Here is a 26,718-nt window from a genome sequence, read left to right on the forward strand (position 1 = left end):
TCACAGTTTTAAACCACGAAAACTTGTACAGTTGGAGACTTTCTAACGCAACATGTATTCAAATCAATATAGCTCTCTTGTTTTAGAACAGATTTTGTTGAAATTTTGACTCTTGACTAGTTCAACACATATCTACTACTTCATGTACATCTAAATGAAATTGATCAACATTAAAATATCAAACATAACATATTAAAATAATCACTGAAAAGTAAAATTCTCAAAATTGTACAACGTATAATAATAATGTGAAAAGTAAAACCTTGTTAAAAAATGGTCATGGTTGGTTAAAAAACATGGCTGCCAGGGAGCAGGCATTTTTTCTTATATGGCTTTTCTTTTGTAAAAACTTAACACTATAAAACTCACATTTATAGTCCAATCTTTGTGAAACTTGGTTAGAACATTTGTTTTTATTATGTATTGGATGAGTTTGAAAATGGTTCTGGTCTGTGGAAAAACATGGCCGCCAGGGGCAGGGGCATTTTTCCTTATATGGTTATAGTAAAACCTTGTTAACACTCTAGAGGCCATATTTATTGTCCTATCTTCATAAAACTTGGTCAGAATATTTGTCCCAATGATATCTTGGACGAGTTCAAAAATTGTTTTGGTTGGTTGAAAAACTTTGCCGCCAGGGGGCGGTGCATTTTTCCTTATATGGCTATAGTAAAACCTTTTAACACTATAGAGGCCACATTTATTGTCATGAAATGTGGTCAAAAGATTCGTTCCAATGATATCTTGTAAGAGTTCAAAAATAGTTCCGGTTGGTTGAAAAACATGGCTACCAGGGGGCGGTGCATTTTTCCTTATATGGCTATATAGGGCTGTAGGAAAAAACTGTCAGGCCCTCTTGTTTAATGGACTGGAACTATTTTTAATCATTTCCAACAGATCAATGAAAATATGTTCTCAGTAAGTTGTATAAAGATTGGACTAAAAATATGACCTCTAGAGTGCTTTATAGGTTTAACTATAGCCACATAAAAATAACTGTATTGACCCCAGGAACCCATATTTTTAAATATGGACTGGAACAATTTTCATACTTAATATATAATGCAAACTAGGGTTTTCGGCAAATTTCATGAAGTTTGGACAAACAATTTGATTTACACTGTTCATAAGGATTCACTATAGCCATTTTAAACATTCAATAATAGAATTCCTTTAATTTGATATAGTAAGCTAGTTTTTGACCCCTCATGATCCAGTGTTGAACTCGCCAGGATATCATCGAGACAAATTTTCATGAAGATTAGGCAATAAGTGTGGCCTGTAGTGTGTTGACAAGTGTATGTCAATTACCCACCTCTGATGGAAAAAAAGAACATAAAAGCTCAGACATAAGGTGATCTGTATTCTGTATTGACAGCACATGTACAAAGAAGGAGAATATGACTGAACAAGAAAAGCTGTTGGAATTTTAGAACAAACTTCCATACCAGCTGGAATAATTTCTTTAAAAGTAACAGGTCTGCAGATACTATGGATGAGAGTATTTTACTATTGGACTGCTTCAATTCCATTTTAAAATGCAGTTGCAAACAGCACTTAAACTCTTTTAACAGCATCAACACATATACTGTCTGATGACTATAAATTAGATCTTAATTCAGGTACAAGTCTTTTTTTACAAGTTTGGATTTAAACCAACTGTATATCACTGTAATTTCACAATGAAACAATTATCAGAGTGCATTCTACAGCAAACCCTGGAGTTTTTCATACAAAACCAGAAAAGAAACCAAAGTCCTTCAACATGCATCTTTCTTACAAATAAATAAAATACCCAGCTTCTATTAACATAATTACTGACAGTAGGAACACATCTTACAAATTATTGACAATCAAGCTTTAAGCCTCTGTCACTAGCAAACTCGGTGTTCATTAAAATTTCTAAATTCTTAACCTTACAAACAATGATACAATGAGCATATTTATTTTCAACTTCTTGCACGTCCCCGCCGATTTTCTCTATTGTCCCTTCTGGTGTCCTCCATTCTTCTAGGTCTATCGCCCTGTTGTCTTACACTGGAATTGGAAGGTCTATTCTTTTGCCTTGAAACCAATGGAGATGAATTTCTGCCCCTGTCTTGAGCTCTAGACAATTTTGTTCCGGAAGCTTCTCGAGGTATCTGCCTTTGGGCCTTTTTATTTCTTATGGCTGATCGCTCAGAAGCGTCGCTGTCACTTTCCGAATCACTACTACTACTGCTGCTGCTGCTGTCAGATGATGATGACGAAGATGATGAGGAATCATTCGAACTAGAATCATCTGAGCTTGAACTTGATGAACTAGAGGATGAACTACTGGAATCATTATCACTTTCCTTTTCCTTATTCGGGTCCTCAACATCCGACTCTGGTTCAGTATCTGTGGGAGATCGAGACTTGCGTATGAGTCTTGATCGAGCATCTCTACCTGCTCTGGTTCGATCGGGTAGCCTTCTGTTCTGGGGTGATATATGACGTACTGGCAAAGGTCTCCTGTTCAATGGTGAGCGAGATCTAGACCGCATTCGAGGCTGCACTGGTCTGTGACGTGGTGGGGAACGCATTCTTTGCTGCAACCTTCTATTAGCTGGAGATCGAGAGCGATTTGGTCGATCGTTAAATCGCCGTCTAACAGGAGATCGCACAGGAGATCTTGTTCTGTTCAAATCACGTCGCTGACTCCTGGGAGATGGCAATCTGTTTTGTCTCAAGGATCGGAAATTGTCCAATGATCGCGAACGTCTTTTTCTATTCATTCTTGAATCTTCTGTTCGATCTGGACTCATTGTGATTGGAGAAAATTTTCTTCTCTCCATTACCGGAGAAGGTCTTTTCTCAACATTTTCAGGGGACACCCTTTTACTAAGTCTAGACTTAATATTGGTCGGAGATCTCCTAGGTAAGCTTGAAATAGAATTATCATTAGTACGAGCACTTAATCTTAAGCGCACATCTGACTGTTTATGCACTTCGTCCATTTTAGTTTTTATTCCATCCGGTGTAACTCCCCTCGGTCGTTTACGAACAATCCTCGTCTGTTCAGGCTCTGATTCTTCCTCCTCATCCTCATCTGATGGCTCATTATTTTCAATATCATTTTCAATTGTCATGTGCATTGGTTTCACTTTCAGTTTTACGCCTCTTTTGACATCTTCATCCGATTCCGGCGACATTGACCTTGGACTCGAAGAAAGTGACCTAGACCTTTGCCAGGTCACTGGAGAAGGCTTGCGAGTGTCTTGGCGAATTTCGCGAGTGATCATGTTCAAATCGTCTGGGTTTATTTCCCTGTTCATCTTCTTTTCCCGCAATGCAGAACGAAGATCAACCCCCATTATTAGCTGACGTGCATCGCTTAAAGACTTTTCCCTCCTTTTTGCATCAGCAACAATATTCAGCGCTCCAACCATCTCACGGGTTCTGTAAAACAAGTTGTGGGGATTTATGTTATATCCAAGAACAAATCTATATCAGGAATGTAAATTAAAAGTTCATAAGCCAATGGCACCTATAATTTTTGGTGGCCCTCTAGATTTTCTTAGACATCTTGTGTCTTCTGTAACCAGTTTTGAAAGACCTAAGATGGGTAACCATGGCCTAAAAGTTAAGTTTCTAGCCCAGGTTATATTTCATAAATAGGTGAACAAAATGTAATGGGTTTTTATGTCATTTTGCAAACTTATAATCATGTTTGATTAACACGTTACTGTATGAAAACTGAAAATTCAGACCACTTCATTGATGGATTTTGCCAGAATAGTGTTGAACCATGATTTTAAAAGTTACAAGAGCTCCGCAGTCGGAGACTGATGCCCCCTAATACTGGGCCTTGACACAGGAATGACAATTTTTTGCAACAAAACTGACCATAAGAGTTAATTTTATCATATTAGTGTGACTTAGCCACTTTAATAAGTTTTCAGTTGATACCGAATTATGCACTTCGATTAAATCATCCTATTGTAAAATGGGTTGGGAATATTATAGTATTATAACTAATGATGTCACAATGATAGAAAATTCAAATAATCGTTGTTGGACGAGTAAGTCAGTGATAATCGATTCTCTTTTTGAAAAATCAACAGAACTGATTTAGTAGATAATCATTGAAAAGAATGAAATAGAGATAAACTCAGTCAGCAGTCAGTGGTATGCATCTGTGTTCGTTTATTACACAGTTTGAAACACTTACCTTTGTTTTTATTGTTTAACATATCACCCGTTAATTGTGATATGTCTCTCATTTTTCAACATTAAAAGTTTAATAAAATTATGTTGTAGCAAGATATTATTTCTTTGTCCTGTTAATAGAGCTTGATACATTCAGCTGAACATTTCAATAAGGGCCATCTACTGTCCAATGCCATTGCGCATGGGAAGAATACAAATATTTAAACAAGTCTCATGCTATTGGATGTAGCTGTCAGTCTCATGCTATTGGATGTAACAGTAAGTCTCACGCTATCAGATGTAACAGTCAGTCTCATGCTATGGGATGTAACTGTCAGTCTCATACTATTGGATATAACGGTCAGTCACATGCAATTGGATGTAATGGTAAGTCTCATGCTATTGGATTTAATGGTCAGTCTCATGCTATTGGATGTAACGGTCAATCTCATGATATTGGATGCAATGGTCAGTCTCATGCTATTGGATGTAACTGTCAATCTCATGCTATTGGATGTAATGGTCAGTCTTGTGCTATTGGATGTAATGGTCAGTCTCATGCTATTGAATGTAATGGTCAGTCTTGTGCTATTGGATGTAGCGGTCAGTCTCATGCTATTGGACGTAATGGTCAGTCTCATGCTATTGAATGTAATGGTCAGTCTTGTGCTATTGGATGTAGCGGTCAGTCTCATGCTATTGGATGTAACGGTCAGTCTCATGCTATTGTATGTAATGGTCAGTCTCATGCTATTGGATGTAGCCGTCAGTCTCATGCTATTGGATGTAATGGTCAGTCTTGTGCTATTGTATGTAATGGTCAGTCTCATGCTATTGGATGTAGCGGTCAGTCTCATACTATTGGATGTAATGGTCAGTCTCATGCTATTGGATGTAATGGTCAGTCTCATGCTATTGGATGTAATGGTCAGTCTCATGCTATTAAATGTAATGGTCAGTCTTGTGCTATTGAATGTAATGGTAAGTCTTGTGCTATTGGATGTAGCAGTCAGTCTCATGCTATTGAATGTAATGATCAGTCGCATGCTATTGGATGTAACGGTCAATCTAGTGCTATTGGATGTAATGGTCAGTCTCATGCTATCAGATGTAACGGTAAGTCTCATGCTATTGGATGTAACAGTAAGTCTCATGCTATTAAATGTTTATGGTCAGTCTCATGCTATTGGATGTAATGGTCAGTCTCATGCTATTGGATGCAATGATCAATCTCATGCTATTGGATGTAATGGTCAGTCTTGTGCTTTTGGATGTAATGGTCAGTCTCATGCTATTGAATGTAATGGTCAGTCTTGTGCTATTGGATGTAGCGGTCAGTCTCATGCTATTGGATGTAATGGTCAGTCTCATGCTATTGGATGTAATGGTCAGTCTTGTGCTATTGGATGTAGCGGTCAGTCTCATGCTATTGGATGTAATGGTCAGTCTCATGCTATTGAATGTTATGGTCAGTCTTGTGCTATTGGATGTAGCGGTCAGTCTCATGCTATTGGATGTAATGGTCAGTCTCATGCTATTGAATGTAATGGTCAGTCTTGTGCTATTGGATGTAGCGGTCAGTCTCATGCTATTGGATGTAACGGTCAGTCTCATGGTATTGTATGTAATGGTCAGTCTCATGCTATTGGATGTAGCGGTCAGTCTCATGCTATTGGATGTAATGGTCAGTCTTGTGATATTGTATGTAATGGTAAGTCTCATGCTATTGGATGTAGCGGTCAGTCTCATACTATTGGATGTAATGGTCAGTCTCATGCTATTGGATGTAATGGTCAGTCTTGTGCTATTGTATGTAATGGTCAGTCTCATGCTATTGGATGTAGAGGTCAGTCTCATACTATTGGATGTAATGGTCAGTCTCATGCTATTGGATGTAATGTCAGTCTTGTGCTATTGTATGTAATGGTCAGTCTCATGCTATTGGTTGTAGCGGTCAGTCTCATGCTATTGGATGTAATGGTCAGTCTCATGCTATTGGATGTAATGGTCAGTCTTGTGCTATTGAATGTAATGGTCAGTCTCATGCTATTGGATGTAGCGGTCACTTTATATACAAATGTTTAAACAAGTTTTTATTTTTTTTTACATAAGTACAACTTACGACTTCCCTAGGACGCCAGGAGATGATTTTAAATTCATTTTAAGGTGGGTTTTCATAACTGGATATTGTAAAACGCAAATGTATATATTGCGATAATGGTTACATGCTTGTATGTAAAAAAACTCACTTATAATAGCTAATTGAGCTAAATTGTCACTCCGGTACAACTTCAATTAAGAATACCCTTAGATCCTAATGACAGAAGAGGACCGTTTAATTAATCTCTAGTTAGGTAGCCGTGGTGTAATGGATATGGTCAGGTGACTGCCTAGCGACTAGCAGGTTCTAGGCCCAGGAAACGGACTTGAGAGCTTTTCAATAAGCCTGAGACTTTCGATGCAATCGAGCTAAAATAAATAGGTTTTAACTAAACTTATCTCTATTTAATGAACAGAATTATGTGTGTCATAACTCACTAGAAGTAAGTAAAGTTTTACACACACAGGTTGTAGGCTTGGGGATGCGAGTCATACCTGTTTGCCTTCTGCTTCTCCTCCAGCACGTCTGCATACATCCTCATGACAGGTTTCTTGCGTACGCCCAGCAGGCGGGTCAGCTCCTCCTCATCTACCTCACTGCCCCCCGAGTCGTCTGCCTTGTCCTCCTTTCTCTCCACCCGCCCAATTACAGGGAACTCTGAATCACTCTCACCACTCTCCATTGCATCATCTAAAAGTATACCCACAATTACATTATTACTTTCTATCACTCTGCCTGTCCAATAGAAAACTGAATCACTCATGCAACTTTCCATGGCATCGGGACAAATTGAGACACTCGTGATATATGACGGGTTTATTTATTGTTCAGATATATGGTCTTCACTCTGCAATGTATCATCTTGAATGATCAATGCAGTGACATAACTTCTCTGTCGCAACTCTACTGGTTACAAGAACCACAGAAATCTCTCATCACTCTGCAATAAATCATTTGGACAATTTGTCAATGTGACAGCATACTAAGAATGGCAGTTATTTCTTTAGACTTAAAAAGCATACAATGTCTTTAGGCTCAAGAGTACAAGAGTCAACCCCAAACAGAGGACTGTTTTATTTCCTGCTAAGATATTTTGAAGGTCTATTACACTTAGCGCAAACCTTAAACTGCCTGTTTAATTTCTTACTACAGCGCTGGGAGCATTTGGTATACTGAGAGTCTCTAAAGGTAGAAACTATTTTTTATTTCTTTAGAAGCGATCTTGAGGATATTCCCAGAGTGTTAAATGTGCAGAGACATAGCAAACATTAATCAAGATTTAAGACATAAACTATCATATCTGATAATTAAAAATTGAGCAGATACCTAACTGGATAGTTGTGGCTGAAACTTTACATGTCAATGACCTATCATGGGCACCAAGTAACACTATAAATTAAAATATATAAACCTGTTGTTTTTTATAAATAAAATATACTGACACATTTAATAATAATGTGGACCGCCTACCATCAGACTCATGTTTCTTGTTTGCCCTGCGTATATCAGCTCCCTGCATATCGGTCTTGATGTAAATGTCCATCTCCTCCACATCCTCAGGAACCACATTAGAGGAAAACAAGTCATCCTCATATGTTATCTGGAATCAAGTGGAAGAAAAACAGAATTTTTTATTTAAACAAGGGCTGTTTGTAAAACATGCATGCCCCCCATATTGGCTGTCAGTTGTAGTGGCAGCCATTGTGTGACATACGTTTTTTGTCACTGTGAACTTGAACTTTGACCTAGTGACCTGAAAATCAATAGGGGTCATCGGCCAGTCATGATCAATGTACCTATGAGACATCATCCGGAAACAATTTTACTGTGTCGAGTCACCGTGACCTTGACATTTGACCTAGTGACCTGAAAATCAATAGGGGTCATCTGAGAGTGATGATCAATGTACCTATGAAGTTTCATGATCCTAGGCGTAAGCTTTCTTGAGTTATCATCCCGAAACCATTTTACTGTGTCTGAGTCAACGTGAACTTTGACCTAGTGACCTGAAAGTCAATAGGGGTCATCTGCGAGTCATGATCAATGTACCTATTAAGTTTCATGATCCTAGGCGTAAGCATTCTTGAGTTATCATCCGGAAACCATTTTTCTAAGTTGAGTCACCGTGACCTTGACCTTTGACCTAGTGACCTGAAAATCAGGTCATCTGCGAGTCATGATCAATGTACCTATGAAGTTTCATGATCCTAGGCTTAAGCGATCTTGAGTTATCATCCGGAAACCATTTTACTGTTTCGGGTCACCGTGACCTTGACCTTTGACCTAGTGACCTGAAATAGGGGTCATCTGAGAGTCATGATCAATGTACCTATGAAGTTTCCTGATCCTAGGCGTAAGCGTTTTTGAGTTATCATCCGGAAACCATTTTACTATTTCGGGTCACCGTGACCTTGACCTTTGACCTAGTGTCCTCAAAATCAATAGGGGTCATCTGCGAGTCATGATCAATGTACCTATGAAGTTTCATGATCCTAAGCGTAAGTGTTCTTGAGTCATCATCCGGAAACCATTTTACTATTTTGGGTCACCATGACCTTGACCTTTGACCTAGTGACCTCAAAATCAATAGGGGTCATCTGCAGGTCATGATCAATGTACCTATGAAGTTTCATGATCCTAGGCCTAAGCGTTCTTGAGTGATCATCCAGAAACCATCTGGTGGACAGACATACGGATGGACAGACCAACATTAGCAAAACAATATACCCCCTCTTCTTCGAAGGGGGGCATAAAAAGAGAGGATCGAAAATTGTTTTGTCTCCCTCTTTTTTTGTCAGAAATTCCACCATTGTCAGAATTTTTTTATTATTTATTGCCATAGCAACCAGAATTGTTGATGTAGAAACAAAATGAAATGATATATATTAGGGATGGCAAAATTATTCGAATATTCGAATATTCGATTGAATGGTCAGCATTCGAATGATAAAAACGATATTTGCATTTTTTTTTCCAAACGTAATTTCACCAATATTTAATGACCTGCGAGCCGCTTACTAAAAAGCACCCGAAATCACTTGGGATTAACATGTTTGACGTGACGTTCTGCGTGTCAAACTGATAACGCGGCCCGTATCAGTGTTGATTGCGCAATGCAATATACACACTCTAAGAAAAGCCCCGAACTGTTGTTTGTCAATGGGGTGCCAATTAACAGTTTCAATTGACTGGCGAATAATAATTTAGTTTTGTGATCACAGTATGTACAGCCATTAAAATGTGCGAATTACTCAAATCGCGCAATGCAATATACTTACTATAAGAAAGGGCCCGAACTGTTTGTCAATTAGGTGCCAATTAAGGGCTTCAATTGACTTGCGAATAATAATTTAGTTTTTGTGATCACAGTTTGACCAGACATTAAAATATGTGAATTACTCAAACGTAACAAATGATATAAATTAAACAATCATCAAGGGATCATTATTCAAATCTGAAAATGCCACCAGCCCCTTCTGAAGTATGGAAATACTTTACACGGTCTGTGGATAAGAAGACCGCAACGTGTAATGTGTGTAAACTTAGTTTTACATATGCGCGGTCTACTACAAATCTGTGGAATCATGTCACTGCTAAGCATCCTGGTTCACTTGAAAGTGATAAACTCAAACAGCCATCAATGAAACAGTTTACTGCTACTGGTAGCGTTGGTGTATGTGGGTGTTCTAGTGATGTGATTACTAGTAAGATTGTGAATATGATTGTGGTTGATTACCTCCCATTAAGTTTTGTAGATTCAAAAGGGTTGAAAGAGTTGCTTTCGTATATAGCTCCGAAATTACACGATCCCTTGCCGAAATACTATTCGTGCGCGTATATCTGAATTATACGACGTCGAAAGGGACTCCCTCGTGAAACGCTTGGAGTCCACGCAGAGTGTTGCTATAACAACGGACACCTGGACGTCGAACGCAACTGACAGTTATCTAACTGTCACTGAACACCACATTACTACAGATTGGAAGATGGAGTCCAGTGTTCTAATGACACGCGCGATGCCGGAGGGACACACTGGGGACAATATTGCTATCCGTCTACAGGAGTGTGCCTCTGAATTCGGAATCACAGATCGCATTGAGTCGTGCGTACATGACAACGCACGCAACATGGAGCGTGCCTCCGAAAACTGTGACTGGGGTGACCTTAGCTGCTTCGGTCACACACTGCAGCTGACTATCAAACCAGCCTTGGAGATACCGGCGGTTAGCAAAGTGCTAAGCAGGTTCCGTAAATTGGTTGGGCACTTCAAACACTCAACAACGCTCACCGCTGAAATGAGGAGACGCCAGACATCACTGAACTTGCCTAGGCACGAGCTAGTTCAGGACGTAGTTACTCGCTGGAACAGCACCCACGCTATGCTGTCTCGACTGAACGAACAACGCCGAGTTTTGTCAGACATAATGCTGGACAGTGCGGTTACCAAGAAAGCAGACCAGCACCTGGCTCTTAGAGACGATGAGTGGATTGCTGTTTCAGAGCTGTGTGTTGTTCTGAGTGACCTAACAGAGACAACGTCGTACATGTCAACAGAGAAGAATGTCTGATGTAGTGAGATATACCCGATTGTACGTGGCCTGCTTGCTAATACTCTCCGTATTGGTGACTTCGACTCAGATGTGGTTAGGAAAGTGAAAGACCTCATAGCAGGAGAGTTACATCGGCGGTTCCATCCCACCGAAACTGAAACAGGCAGTTCTGTGCCTGTGCTTGCTGCACTGCTAGACCGCCGCTATAAGGATCTGGATTTCCTGTCGTCTGCGCAGCGTCACAAGGCAGAAGAGGCTTTAGAAGGCCGGCTGGATGACATACCTCTACGTCTCCCTGAAAGTGAACCAACACCGTCCAAGCGTCCCCGTTTGAGTTTCATGATATCAAAATCGTCAAAACCACAGACTGACGAACTACGCCGATACCTTCAGGAACCAGCTGATGAGTGTGCATCACCTCTTGAGTGGTGGCAACAGAATCAATGCCGCTTTCCTCGCATCACCATAGTAGCCTACCGTCTAATGAATTCCAGCTACATCAGTTCCATCAGAAAGGATATTTTCTTGTGCCGGACTGATAGTGAACAAGTTGAGGAACAGACTTACCTGTGATCTTGTGGACAAGATTATTTTCCTCAACAAGAACTATGTGACCTTGAACCACGACGACAATGAAGCATAAATCGCGTTTAAAAGGCGCTAACACCACCGAAATTACTTTGATATCGTTATTTAAAAAATTCAAACAAAACTTAAATTTTATGCCGTGATGTTTTTCCTTATATTTGTTCTTGAATTATGTTGTACTGTGCATGCTTTATTGATATGCTTCTTTATATAAACGTTCATGCTATCTTGACTTTAAAAATATTCAAATAAAAATAAAATTCTATGATACGATGTTTTTCCTTCTATTTGTTCCCGATTACAGTATCGGTTATAGTATTAGCCGACAGCGATACAATGATTCGATAGCAACGTTAATAAACAGCCTCGTATTTAGCAAACGGATATAACTTACAAAACAATGGAAATTAACACATAACAAGGTAAAATCAATGCAGCCGTTTTATGCGAATATTCGAATATTCGATTGAATGAATTTGCGAACATTCGAATACCGATATTGGTATTCGATGCCATCCCTAATATATATGCATAATGTCCATATTGCCATCTATCCATGTTTCAAGTTTCATGAAAAAATATTAAGAACTTTTAAAGTTATCGCAGGATCCAGAAAACCATCATTTTCAGCAGTATTTTTAGTCTATTTGTTGCCATAGCAACCAGAATTTTTGACGTAGGAACAAAATGAAATGACATGCATAATGTCCATATTGCAATCTATCCATGTTTCAAGTTTCACGAAAAAATATTAAGAACTTTTAAAGTTTTCGCAGGATCCAAAAAGTGTGACTGACTGACAGACTGACAGACAGACAGAGCCCAAACCATAAGTCCCCTCCGGTGAAACCGTTATGGGACAATAAACATGAAATATATAAGCTACATTAATGTTAATGAAATACACAACACCACAAAACAGGGATGTACATGAGGGAGTCCACTATCCCTTGGCCTATAGAATATGAGCTGGGCCAATGGGTATTCTGAGAAATGTCAGATGTCTTCTAAACACATAGCTACTGAAAAAACATGTGACTGTGAGTGCAACTTTGGTCAAAATGTAATAAATTAAGCTTGATAGAACTGTTTTAAATGTTCATTCCCACACCAAGGATTAAGTGTGCAACTATTTATCTGATATTTATTATGCTGGTATATTAGTTTACACTCGAGCCTTGGTCATCATGGTGATAAATCCCACCACTTCAATCCTATTGCTTACCTGGTTTCTGTCTGACAAGGACATGCTTTTTGCAGGTACACCAAATGTTTCCAGGTCCTCCGCAGGTTGCTGATTACGAAGAGACCGTTTCCTGAATAGATGATCACATTACATAGTGACTTATTTACTTAATATACATTCCTGTAAAACGAAATTACATTTTGAAACTTTTGTCTGTCTCTAAATTGTTAAGACACAAAAGCAATTTATAGAGTAATTACTATTAAATATAAATTATAATAAATTAAAATCAATTGTTTACAAAAAATTATAAGTTCATTATTTAAATGCGTTGTTCCTTCCATTTCCCATGCAGTTAAAACATTATATTATTTTATGTTTGACTAAAATGCCAAGAAAAAAATCAAATACTGTGAAACCATTATTATTCGTCCGACATTAATTTTCGCCTTTTTCGTCCTTCGACCGATGGACAAATTCAAGATCCTAACGAACAATCATGTCCCATATTTGAAACAAATAAGACTGAATTACCGTAGGCATGAGGCATTTAAATCCAGCGTAATCCACGCATATACACGGGGCTCGAAATTAACACTCGCACACTCGCAAAATGCGAGAAAAAAAGATTGCAAGGTAAGTTATAAGCCACTAGTATTTTTTGCAAATAAAGAAATAGTGAAAAAAACGAGTTATATTGCTTAATGCGTTCGACGGCGTGAACGCTTAACCATAGGTCAATTTGAACGTCCGAATACCCATATGCGGAAGCGCGCACCTTGTTAGTTGACTGGTATACTTATAATACAGATACACAGATGGTATTGATACAAAGAACATGAAACAGTCGACTATTCACACTCAAGTTAAATCAAGTTTTGACACAAAGGGGTGTTCATTATACAGTGTACTGACAACTGACATTTCCTGTAAAACGCGAATGCAATAAGGCTGTTTCGAATGCGTCAACTTCGTTTAGGTATAATAGTGTTGATTAGCGCTAATTGTTAACAACTTTATTACCCATTGTGTTTATTGTGTTTTTCAGGGGTGTTGCAGATTATACAGCCTACACGCGGCGAATCCGGATTAAAGACAATACTATTAAACGCAATTAAAATATGACGATGTGTGATCAACACCTGACTGAAATATATTCTGCGCTTTGTTACAAATTAATAAAAAACATTTTGGCAATTGGCTTCGTTGTTTAAAACACTCGTTAACGATTATTCAGTCCCACTTACCCGCTAATCATAACAAAGAACGTGTCAATGACATAAAATAATAAGGGACAGTTACTATCACCTAAAATAACAGACTTGTTAATTGGCATATGCCAAACAAGGCCCACCTCCTGCAAGTGACTACCAAGTGTCACCTCTCTTTCCCCAGCACGATTTTTTCGCAACCGCGTATTACATGTATTACAAACAAATCGGAGGTGTTTTTTTTTCAAAACCAGAAATGGACGAATTTAAGAGCGGACGAAATAGTCATTTTTATGAAAAGGGTGAAATTTTGTGCCGACGAAAATAAATGGTTTCACAGTAGTTATATAGAATTTTTTTTTTCTTTTATATAGTCAAATATTCAATATTTGCTTTCTCTTTAGGTAAAACGGTGGATACAACACTTCCAATTGCACATTTTTCATTATTTATGACATTTGTTACTGACATAGTTTCCATCATATTCATAGACTGAAATATTTTAATCGGATCAAATTCTTTGCCTTATTCCCGAGTATAAGAATGGATCGGTGACCCTGGTGTGGTCTAGATGCAAACATGCTTTACTGTTTAATCCATTTTTTTTAAATTAAATGACAAAAATATTTAACTATTGGAACTATTCTGTAAACATAAGTATTTATCTTCACATACTTACTTTGACTGACTGAGAAGACCCTTAATACCTGAAAATAAATAGACCATAATCATTCAGTTCAAACAGGCATGTTCTGACATAAATAAATAATACAGTTGACAGCTGGAAATGTTTAGTAACTTTAATGGAGTCAAAAAATATTTGGCATAGGATACAGTGCATACTATTTAAAGTGTGACAATTATATCTTGCAGGCTGCCAACATATCAGAAAATGTGAAAACCTGATTTTTCATACTTATCTCAGATGTTGTCTATGATTCTCAACATATTAAATAGCCGCAATTCACAAAATAAGTCATGTTGGTAGATTACCTCCATAATTAGGATTTCCGTATTTTTGATAAAATATGCTTCGTTTTTCAGCTCCTGGTAACTTCACATCAGCTGTAGAAAATAAAGGAGTGTAAAAAGGTTTATATCCACTATATCCCACTATATAATACACTGGGATGTATGTATACTCAATATTGTTTTACTGTAAATTGACAGATATACGGCCTGCAGGCAATATGTAACCTCCTATTGTGTTCAGTTCATGTCACACATAACCCAGCATTAGTCAGAATACTAGAGCTTGTTACCGAAGCGACAAATAATGCCCAACCCTGCATGTTATATGTTGAAACAACTTGTATTTATCACGTTATCTAGAATACCCTGGGCCCTCCCCTTCCTCAACTTTCTTGTGGGTATGTTGATGTGAATAATAACTTAAAGTAAAAGCATGCTTATTAAAATTAAACATATTATTTATTTTGTTGACCTTATGTCTTAAAAATTGCAATTCATCACAAATATGAGCAATAATTCACCCTTTTCTAACCTTTGGTAGCAAATCGCATAAAAAGACACATTGTCTTGTTGAGATAGGGTTTTGCTAGCCTCCATTTGCCCGGTGGCCATGGTATCTTTTCCAGCACGTCCGTCTTAGAAGAATCGTGGATCTCCTCCTCAGACTCGCTGTCTGATATCTCACCTTCTTCTGTTCCCTCATCTTCCATCCTGTCCTGAAACAACAATCATGTCCATGTATGAGCACATTAATTTTGACTTCCCACATGAATTGCTATGATACTGTGATATAAACAAGATAATCTACAAGAACTGAGTCTCTTAATGTGTAATATTTCCTGAATACTGTGCCAAGTAAGGATTTGTTCATTATATTTGTTTGCTTATCTACAGGGGACAGCCTAGGGTTAAGTCTACAGGGGACAGCCTAGGGTTAAGTCTACAGGGACAGCCTAGGGTTAAGTCTACAGGGGACAGCCTAGGGTTAAGTCTACAGGGGACAGCCTAGGGTTAAGTCTACAGGGGACAGCCTAGGGTTAAGTCTACAGGGGACAGCCTAGGGTTAAGTCTACAGGGGACAGCCTAGGGTTAAGTCTACAGGGGACAGCCTAGGGTTAAGTCTACAGGGGACAGCCTAGGGTTAAGTCTACAGGGGACAGCCTAGGGTTAAGTCTACAGGGGACAGCCTAGGGTTAAGTCTACAGGGGACAGCCTAGGGTTAAGTCTACAGGGGACAGCCTAGGGTTAAGTCTACAGGGGACAGCCTAGGGTTAAGTCTACAGGGGACAGCCTAGGGTTATAAGTCTACAGGGGACAGCCTAGGGTTAAGTCTACAGGGGACAGCCTAGGGTTAAGTCTACAGGGGACAGCCTAGGGTTAAGTCTACAGGGGACAGCCTAGGGTTAAGTCTACAGGGGACCAGCCTAGGGTTAAGTCTACAGGGGACAGCCTAGGGTTAAGTCTACAGGGACAGCCTAGGGTTAAGTCTACAGGGGACAGCCTAGGTTTAAGTCTACAGGGGACAGCCTAGGGTTAAGTCTACAGGGGACAGCCTAGGGTTAAGTCTACAGGGGACAGCCTAGGGTTAAGTCTACAGGGGACAGCCTAGGGTTAAGTCTACAGGGGGACAGCCTAGGGTTTAAGTCTACAGGGGACAGCCTAGGGTTAAGTCTACAGGGGACAGCCTAGGGTTAAGTCTACAGGGGACAGCCTAGGGTTAAGTCTACAGGGGACAGCCTAGGGTTAAGTCTACAGGGGACAGCCTAGGGTTAAGTCTACAGGGGACAGCCTAGGGTTAAGTCTACAGGGGACAGCCTAGGGTTAAGTCTACAGGGACAGCCTAGGGTTTAAGTCTACAGGGGACAGCCTAGGGTTAAGTCTACAGGGGACAGCCTAGGGTTAAGTCTACAGGGGACAGCCTAGGGTTAAGTCTACAGGGGACAGCCTAGGGTTAAGTCTACAGGGGACAGCCTAGGGTTAAGTCTACAGGGGACAGCCTAGGGTTAAGTCTACAGGGGACAGCCTAGGGTTAAGTCTACAGGGGACAGCCTAGGGTTAAGTCTACAGGGACAGCCTAGGGTTAAGTCTACAGGGGACAGCCTAGGGTTAAGTCTACAGGGGACAGCCTAGGGTTAAGTCTACAGGGGACAGCCTAGGGTTAAGTCTACAGGGGACAGCCTAGGGTTAAGTCTACAGGGGACAGCCTAGGGTTAAGTCTACAGGGGACAGCCTAGGGTTCAGTCTACAGGGGACAGCCTAGGGTTAAGTCTACAGGGGACAGCCTAGGGTTAAGTCTACAGGGGACAGCCTAGGGTTACGTCTACAGGGGACAGCCTAGGGTTAAGTCTACAGGGGACAGCCTAGGGTTAAGTCTACAGGGGACAGCCTAGGGTTAAGTCTACAGGGGACAGCCTAGGGTTAAGTCTACAGGGGACAGCCTAGGGTTAAGTCTACAGGGGACAGCCTAGGGTTAAGTCTACAGGGGACAGCCTAGGGTTAAGTCTACAGGGGACAGCCTAGGGTTAAGTCTACAGGGGACAGGCCTAGGGTTAAGTCTACAGGGACAGCCTAGGGTTAAGTCTACAGGGGACAGCCTAGGGTTAAGTCTACAGGGGACAGCCTAGGGTTAAGTCTACAGGGGACAGCCTAGGGTTAAGTCTACAGGGGACAGCCTAGGGTTAATTCTACAGGGGACAGCCTAGGGTTAAGTCTACAGGGGACAGCCTAGGGTTAAGTCTACAGGGGACAGCCTAGGGTTAAGTCTACAGGGGACAGCCTAGGGTTAAGTCTACAGGGGACAGCCTAGGGTTAAGTCTACAGGGGACAGCCTAGGGTTAAGTCTACAGGGGACAGCCTAGGGTTAAGTCTACAGGGGACAGCCTAGGGTTAAGTCTACAGGGGACAGCCTAGGGTCTTATCTACAGGGGACAGCCTAGGGTTAAGTCTACAGGGGACAGCCTAGGGTTAAGTCTACAGGGGACAGCCTAGGGTTTTATCTACAGGGGACAGCCTAGGGTTAAGTCTACAGGGGACAGCCTAGGGTCTTATCTACAGGGGACAGCCTAGGGTTAAGTCTACAGGGGACAGCCTAGGGTTAAGTCTACAGGGGACAGCCTAGGGTTAAGTCTACAGGGGACAGCCTAGGGTTAAGTCTACAGGGGACAGCCTAGGGTTAAGTCTACAGGGGACAGCCTAGGGTTAAGTCTACAGGGACAGCCTAGGGTCTTATCTACAGGGGACAGCCTAGGGTTAAGTCTACAGGGGACAGCCTAGGGTTAAGTCTACAGGGGACAGCCTAGGGTCTTATCTACAGGGGACAGCCTAGGGTTAAGTCTACAGGGGACAGCCTAGGGTTAAGTCTACAGGGGACAGCCTAGGGTTAAGTCTACAGGGGACAGCCTAGGGTCTTATCTACAGGGGACAGCCTAGGGTCTTATCTACAGGGGACAGCCTAGGGTTAAGTCTACAGGGGACAGCCTAGGGTCTTATCTACAGGGGACAGCCTAGGGTTAAGTCTACAGGGGACAGCCTAGGGTCTTATATACAGGGGACAGCCTAGGGTTAAGTCTACAGGGGACAGCCTAGGGTTAAGTCTACAGGGGACAGCCTAGGGTTTTTAAGTCTACAGGGGACAGCCTAGGGTTAAGTCTACAGGGGACAGCCTAGGGTTAAGTCTACAGGGGACAGCCTAGGGTTAAGTCTACAGGGGACAACCTAGGGTCTTATCTACAGGGGACAGCCTAGGGTTAAGTCTACAGGGGACAGCCTAGGGTTAAGTCTACAGGGGACAGCCTAGGGTTTTTAAGTCTACAGGGGACAGCCTAGGGTTAAGTCTACAGGGGACAGCCTAGGGTTAAGTCTACAGGGGACAGCCTAGGGTTAAGTCTACAGGGGACAGCCTAGGGTTAAGTCTACAGGGGACAGCCTAGGGTTAAGTCTACAGGGGACAGCCTAGGGTTAAGTCTACAGGGGACAGCCTAGGGTTAAGTCTACAGGGGACAGCCTAGGGTTAAGTCTACAGGGGACAGCCTAGGGTTAAGTCTACAGGGGACAGCCTAGGGTTAAGTCTACAGGGGACAGCCTAGGGTTAAGTCTACAGGGGACAGCCTAGGGTTAAGTCTACAGGGGACAGCCTAGGGTTAAGTCTACAGGGGACAGCCTAGGGTTAAGTCTACAGGGGACAGCCTAGGGTTAAGTCTACAGGGGACAGCCTAGGGTTAAGTCTACAGGGGACAGCCTAGGGTTAAGTCTACAGGGGACAGCCTAGGGTTAAGTCTACAGGGGACAGCCTAGGGTTAAGTCTACAGGGGACAGCCTAGGGTTAAGTCTACAGGGGACAGCCTAGGGTTAAGTCTACAGGGGACAGCCTAGGGTTAAGTCTACAGGGGACAGCCTAGGGTTAAGTACAGGTAGAAGTCACCTCTCCCTCTACTAGGCTTGAGGAGAAGTTAGGAACAATCAAGAAGTCAAGTTTTCTTATTATATGATATGTGTCTTGTAATAAGTTGCTTTATTTTCAACATTTTAAATTTTTAAATATAACTTTATAATGATTTTTGTTTTATGGAATTCAATAATCTTAACTGTTATTTGAATTAACCATAAAGTAAACAGAAAAGACAACAACAAATCTTATTTCACTAATAGCATTAAAATGTTCATGAAAGTGCATTATATAATAACATCCAAACCCCATCCACCCACACACTAGACATAACATTGGTAAACTGTTCTATAATTGTACTAACAACACATAATATTGATGAACTTTTTGACGATGCTGCGAAGCAGCTCGTCTAAGTTATCATACCATGAAAAAATTCTTCACAATGGCGACCTATGTAAACGACCGAGCAAGTCCGATTGAGATAGCTCGATTTTTCTAATCGACATACCTAGCTGATTATCATTGAAAAAGGTATAGGAAGCTCAGCTATAAATAGAACAGCATATTCTGGGAAAAAGATTAAATAATAGTTTGAAAATGTTAATTTTAAATCAGTTATATTCGATCCATTATATGTTTATAGATCAATGAAACAACTATGCATTTTCTGTATTGTATTTGACATTTATCGTGATTCAGTAAATAAATAGCGAATTAAAACGTGTATAATTAACTTTCAACGTGATCATGAGTGTAAAGAAAACGAATTATTTCGAACCTACCATTTGTAAACGTTGTAGCGACTATGGTATATAAACAGCATAATAGACGTGTTACATCTGTGAAACTCGTTCTTATGCGTGCTTTCTCATTTTGCATATTTAATAAACTTTTCAAACAGAAATTACAGAGCCACATCAGTGCACATACTATGTTTGATAATTCATTCGTTTGTTGGATATTGTTTGCTGTTTTAAACACAAATTAGGTCATATAGCGGAGATTTAGTTAACCTTACCATATGTTCATGGGCGAACTCACGTATTCAAGTGCTCTTATGACTATGTGCTCATACCTACTTTTAGGAATCATCATGAAATTATTGCCGTACTTAACAAACAAACATACCTAAGCTTATAGAATTAGAGAAAAAAACAATAATCAAAAGAGAAAAATTATACCAGTATGTTCATGCACATGGGCATGTGATATCACGTCCGTACATATAGCATCATTAACTTAGGAAAGGAAACAACGAAATATAAAGTTTGGTATGATATACATGTGAAATTAAAGAGCATGGTGTAATTAAAGAGCATGTCAAGTTTTGAATTTATATGCTAAAACGTAATGTTATAACCCACAAACGTTTTACTGTAACAGAACGTTTTTTTAAGATAAGTGGTTCAGAAAATACACGTCAAATATCTTTTTAAAGATATTTCTTGTTATATTTGATCGAGAATGTAACCCGCCTCCCAGTTTTGCTGAATGGATCAAGTTCCCCACGGGTACTACTTCCCCGTACCCCCATTTTTTTTTCGTACCCTACGGTTTTTTTACCCAATTTTTTTCGTACCCAATTTTTTATCATACCCAAATTTTTGTTGTACCCACATTTTTTTTCCTACCCAATTTTTTTTTCGTAACCAAATCTTCTTTCGTACCCAATTTTTGTTTGGCATAATTTTTGTACACAAAATTTTCGTACCCATTTTTTTTCCTACCCAAAATTTTCGTACCCACATACACAATTGTGGTGATGTAGATAAACTTAAATAGATGCTTTTATATCAATCCTCTTCAAAAGCATTGTCACACCAGTACTGTCAGTACTTTGATCTATCATTGCACTTAATACACAAGATTTTTAAGGACTTCTCTAAAGTTGCATTATTGTAAAAAGATTTTTATTCATTCACAAAAATTAAGATACTGTAAAACCAACATTTTTGACTATTCAAGTGTTGCACTCAATACACAAGAATTAAATGAATATTCCTTTACTTCAATTTCTACATCAAACATATGCTGAAAGTTACTTCGCAGCAATTACTACAACAAACTGTTTATTTGGATTTTTACTGAAAACAACAGTATTTCACTCATATTACAGCAGTCGGTTAACCTACTAACAATGTTCCTGGGTAAGCTTGTCTAACCTGTCTAACCAGTCCTTAGAGCACACACTAATGACATTCACAGAAAAAGTCCCTACACCACATACTAGTCCTCACACTGTTCCATACCCCCTGTGTCTCCAGTTGAGTGGGTTTCTCCACCGCAGCCACCTCCTGCCTGTCCTCCGTGAGGTCCAGCTGATCTTCCTCCATGGCCTCACCCTCACAAACTTCCTGCCTGTCACCCTCACTTTGAACCTTCCGTCTGTCATCTTCACCCTCACATTGAACCTTCCGGCTGTCACCTTCTGTATCTCCTGATCCTTTCATTGAGCTCTTTTTTGCTTTAAAAAAGGGAATGGATCATTAACTCATCCTCCAAGGCCTATTTCTTTTTTACCTTCAGAAAGATATCTTCTAAGACCATCAAATATGCAATTTTGAAAATTTCGGTCTACATTAACCTGTTTGTCTGTTTAATTGTCTGAGCATGTTAATATATTTCAGTATGCAACCATTACAATTATTCACCACTTAAGAAAAATCAAAGGATGGTCAACTTATCTCTCCAATTGAGAAGTAGCCAATAGTGAAATGGCAGAATGAAAAGTATAAATGAAAATAGCTGCCAGCTCCACAGTACCTCATTATCCACCAGAATATTTTTATCAGAATACATTAACTTCAATTTTACCTGCAATAATCATTATGAATTATAATCAAGGGTGTCAATTGTCCCAAATTTAAAACCCGGAAAATTAGGCCAGGGATCTGGGAACACAGGTCCCCAACGGAGAAAAAGGGCAGGGCCCCCCCTCTCTGGACTCCAGTGGAGCCATCACTAATTGTACTATTTTATAGTTGTTCTAGTTGCGATTCTGGTGAAAATTATGCAAAATATTATTAATCAGACCGTCTGCATCACCACATGTGTATTCCTCATTATAGGTTTGTTTACAATGGACGTAAAAATAAATTAAATAGGCGAAAAATGCTGTATCCGAAAAACAACAATCCAAAAAATGTATGTATGTGTTTTGTACATGAAACAAAATGTGCATATTGTTTGAATGCCGAAAAATGAAAACCATTCATCTAGCAAATACGTAATCAATATATAATTTGGTTAACATATTGCTTTACAATATGCTATTGAACTGCTTTACTTTGCTAATCGATCACTTAGAATATTTCATGATGGCGGACATGTGCAACGTTTCGTTGACTTGTACTAATTTCGGAAAGTAGCGACGATTTTCTGTCAGTTATTGTTCATGTTCAATTAAATACCGGACAAAATTGGTACCAAGCGCAAAGACGATGAAGCTTTAACAAATATATTTATTTTGTTCTGAATTGATTGCGCTCAGTTTAAACGAATTTTCCCCTATTCCCCCCCCCCCCCCCCCATCATAAAAAAAAATCTAATCAGATTTTCATTAATCTCAAAATCGACCCTGGTGGGCCGAAATCCGTATTTCCGGAAAAATCCTGAAAATTGACAACCCTGTATAATAAATGCAGCAGAACTAAACTGATTTTCATTAATATTATAGAAAACCGATTTCAGAAGTTTAAAAAGCAGTCAGCAGAAAACCTGTGAATGCAATTGCCTTCACTTTGCAGCCAACGTATTGTGTCTATTTACAGTTTCACACATAACAATTATTGCAAACTAGATAACATGGAACAGCAGCTTTACCTTTGTCCATACTTTCACTTTGTTTCTTTGACACTGTCTTGGAAGACTTCAAGCCATATTCTTCCATAACTTGCTCATAACTGCGACTCAGCTTCAACATGGCCCGAGCTGCAGTGACCTTGTCCTGCCATACAACGTTGCCTGAAATAGATATCAGTACTGCCTGAACAGAGGAGAAAAGTAATACCTTCAGTTACTGCAGAGATCAGGAAAACTCTCAACCCCACCTACATATCAAGCTAATTTTGAGTCTAGAGGGCATTTTTTATTTAATTTGAAAAAAAAAACTGTTTCATAATTCTTGTAATTTTGAATACATACATTTGTAAATAATAACTCTGATCTACAAAATAATTTGCCTGCTTATCCATGCGATTAGAGCTTCTGAATTACTTTTAAGATCTTGTTTTCATACAATTACTACAAAAATGTAACAATTTTATTTAAGTACAAGAGGGCCAAAGGCCCACAGTTGCTCATCTGAGAACTGCTCTCAGAAACTTTTGAGATGTTTCTAAAACCATTTTCAAACTTGGTCAAAATAACAAATACAGAATTAACAAAGTTTTACGATAGCAATATAAGGAAAATGCCTAGCAGCCTGGCAATCATGTTTTTCAACGGATGGGAACCCTTTTCAAACTCAGCCCAGATATCTTTTAAACAACTGTTGTGACTAAGTTTCATGACGATTGGACAAAAAAATATGAGACTAATTGAATAGTGTTAACAAGGTTTTACTATAGCCATATAAGGAAAAATGCCCGACTTTCTCGGCCCCACCACAGTTATTGTTGTCATTCTTTATAAAGTACCGGAAAAACGGCACTTTCCCAATTAGGAAAAAACTACAAATTTCCCAATTGCTGTAAAAAATATTCCCAATTGAAGTTTTCTAAATAAAATGCAACATTTAGTTAGTTTCCCTGTGCAGCTGTATGGCTTGAACCTAAGTAAATTAATATTGACAACTTGACAGCACTAAGTTATCAACTTTAGGAGTATTTTGGAGCAAACAACCAAATACACCGATTTCCCAATATGAAGACTTCACGCTGCACATTTTTCCAATTTCAGGGTTTTTAAATTTTTCCCCAGTTGGGCTGGAACTGGTACTTTTCCCATTTGGGAAAAAAAATCGCTGCACCATAACCATTTTTGGAACTCGCCAAGCTAGGATTATAACAAATGATATTCTTACAAAGTTTCGAAAAGATTGGAACATAAATGTAACTTCAAGTGAGGTAACAAGGTAATACTATAGCAAAATAAGGAAGAAAAGGCCCAGGCCCATTGGTGCCATGTTTTTTCAACATCTGGAAACATGTTTGAAGTAAGCCCAGATATCCTGAGAACAAATGAACTGACCCAGTTTCATGCAAATTTGACTAAATATGTGCATTATGGGATGCTTATAAGGTTTATCCATAGCCATATATTATACCTCACATAAATTTGTTTCTTTTTTGCGTATATAAACTTCACAGGTCCGTTATTTTGAATAGTGCCCTGTAAAGATGCGCACGCATATTCAGCGGGCGCTATTTTGAATAGTGCCCTGCAAAGATGCCACGCATGTAATAGTGACCCTGAGAACAAATGAACTGACCCAGTTTCATGAAAATTTGACTAAATATGTGCATTTTGAGATGCTAATAAGGTTTTACTATAGCCATATATTATACGTCACATAAATTTGTTTCTTCTTTGCGTATATAAACTTTACAGGTCCGTTATTTTGAATAGTGCCCTGTAAAGATGCGCGTGCATTATCAGCGGGCGCTATTTTAAATAGTGCCCTGCAAAGATGCGCGCGCATGTAATAGTGACCGCTAGAATGTTTATTTGTAACATTTGTGCAAGTTTTACAACTGTTGTTGTTGTTCAGAGTTTATTTACAGGTCCATACGAGCCTCTTCACGGGGTCATTTTGGATGGACCTGACAAGTTTTACAACAAAGAGATTTCTGCTTTATATAGTAAGGGTAAACGCACGATTCGTTTGGCAGATCACAAGCCTGTGTCTTGTATTATTAAACACCTCTTGAACAAGAGCTGTCAGATGACAATGCGCTTGACTTTTCGAGTGCTTGACAGTATAACGTAAGCCATCATGGGGAAATTTTTCATATTCAATAATTTATTAGACGATCATTCAAAAATAAAAAAAGGATTTTTTATATATTTTTTGGGGGTATAATGTGGGGTGTGGTAATTTATTAGATGTTTAAAAAAAAAAATTGGGGGTGGGTGGGGCGGGGGGTAGGGGCATGGGGGGGGGGGGGGGGGTTAATGAGAGGGGGGTATAATGTGGGGTGTGGTAATTTATTAGATGATGTCTAAAAAAAATATTTTTTTTGGGGGGGGGGGGGTAGGGGGTGGGGGGGTGAGAGGGGGGTATAATGTGGGGTGTGGTTATTTATTAAATGTTTAAAAAAAATTGGGGGGTGAGGTTGGGGTGGTGAGGTTGGGGGGGGGGGAGGGATTCTGGTAGGGGCGTGGGGTATTGTTTGGGTGGAATCCATTGTGGAATTCAGGTAAGTGTTGTTTTGTCAAAGTGATAATAAAATGTGATCATAAATAAAGAAGTTATGGCAATTTAAGCAAAATTTTAAATTATCTAAGTGTAAAAGGGGCCATACTTATGTCAAAATGCTTGATACAGTGGTCTGCTCTTGTTATCCCCACGTTTTTCGGAGAAAAAGTGGGGATATTGTATTGGTGTGCGTCTGTCCGTCCGTCCTGGTCACCTGCTCCTCCTACACTATAAGCACTAGAACCTTGAAACTTACATACATGGTAGCTTTGAGCATATGTGCGATGGTGACAGTGACGGAATTTTGATCTGACCCCTGGGTCAAAAGTAATAGGGGTTGGGGCGGGGCCGGGTCAGAGATTTTCACTTATTTTTATGCCCCCCGGTATGGCACATTGGCCATAACTTTTGCAATATTGACGATAGCAACTTGATATTTGGCATGCATGTGTATCTCATGGAGCTGCACATTTTGAGTGGTTAAAGGTTAAGGTCAAGGTCATCCCTCAAGGTCAAAGGTCAAAAAACAAATCCATGGGAAGTAATAAGCTTCAAAGGGAGGTAAGTAAATAACATGCCAAATGATATAAAAAAAAAAAAAATCAAAGTGGCGCATAGTTACACAGTAGTGGCGCAGAGATGTATTTAGTATTCATTTGTTTGTGTTAACTCATCTGTGAAATGGTTTAGCTCAATCTACTGTTTATACAAGGGATTATAAAATATTGGGGCAAAAAGACACCTGTATATAAGAGAAGAGATAGAATGCAGTCAAGCACAAAAAGCGTGAGAAACTCATGGAATATAGCCTCAAGAATCTATAAATGGGCTGAAACTTTCAATTTGTGCAATTACAATTTTAGACTCATTACTGAAAATCTGTCAAAGTGTGTGGGGAAAAATGTGAGAAACAATTTGAAGCAAGAGGGACTTTGAACAGGCACATCAAAGACAGACATGAAATTTAACATATTCATTGTTGTGTACAAGATTGCGATAGAAAATTTTTGAGACGCTAATATTTAGTCAACCATTTAACCTCAAAACATAACTTTTCCAAAACAGAAGCAAGAAGATTGGCTATAAGAGAGCATGTTCAGTCATCTCATAAGTCATTCCATTTAGGATGACATGTACATAATTGACTACAGTAAAGTTGATTCATTATTAGATTTTTTAGGAGAGCAGGATGAGG

The 26,718-nt window shown here is 39.5% G+C and overlaps 1 protein-coding gene across 1 annotated transcript in view; it reads right to left on the reverse strand.

Annotated features, from left to right (window-relative positions):
• Positions 1–1,346: 1,346 nt before the first annotated feature.
• LOC127843656 (nuclear cap-binding protein subunit 3-like) overlaps positions 1,347–26,718 on the reverse strand; it is a 34,531-nt gene continuing 9,159 nt past the window's right edge. Inside the window, exons 5-13 of the mRNA XM_052373358.1 lie at positions 22,988–23,128; positions 21,415–21,629; positions 15,311–15,494; positions 14,800–14,871; positions 14,486–14,513; positions 12,635–12,725; positions 7,742–7,871; positions 6,766–6,961; positions 1,347–3,420 (exon numbers count right to left, since the gene is read on the reverse strand). Of these exons, the coding sequence (XP_052229318.1) occupies positions 1,950–3,420; positions 6,766–6,961; positions 7,742–7,871; positions 12,635–12,725; positions 14,486–14,513; positions 14,800–14,871; positions 15,311–15,494; positions 21,415–21,629; positions 22,988–23,128 (2,528 nt within the window). The 3' untranslated portion in view covers positions 1,347–1,949. The remainder of the gene's footprint in view (positions 3,421–6,765; positions 6,962–7,741; positions 7,872–12,634; positions 12,726–14,485; positions 14,514–14,799; positions 14,872–15,310; positions 15,495–21,414; positions 21,630–22,987; positions 23,129–26,718) is intronic.

The sequence above is a fragment of the Dreissena polymorpha genome, chromosome 1, assembly GCF_020536995.1.
Source record: "Dreissena polymorpha isolate Duluth1 chromosome 1, UMN_Dpol_1.0, whole genome shotgun sequence".
Classification (NCBI taxonomy): Eukaryota; Metazoa; Mollusca; class Bivalvia; order Myida; family Dreissenidae; genus Dreissena; species Dreissena polymorpha.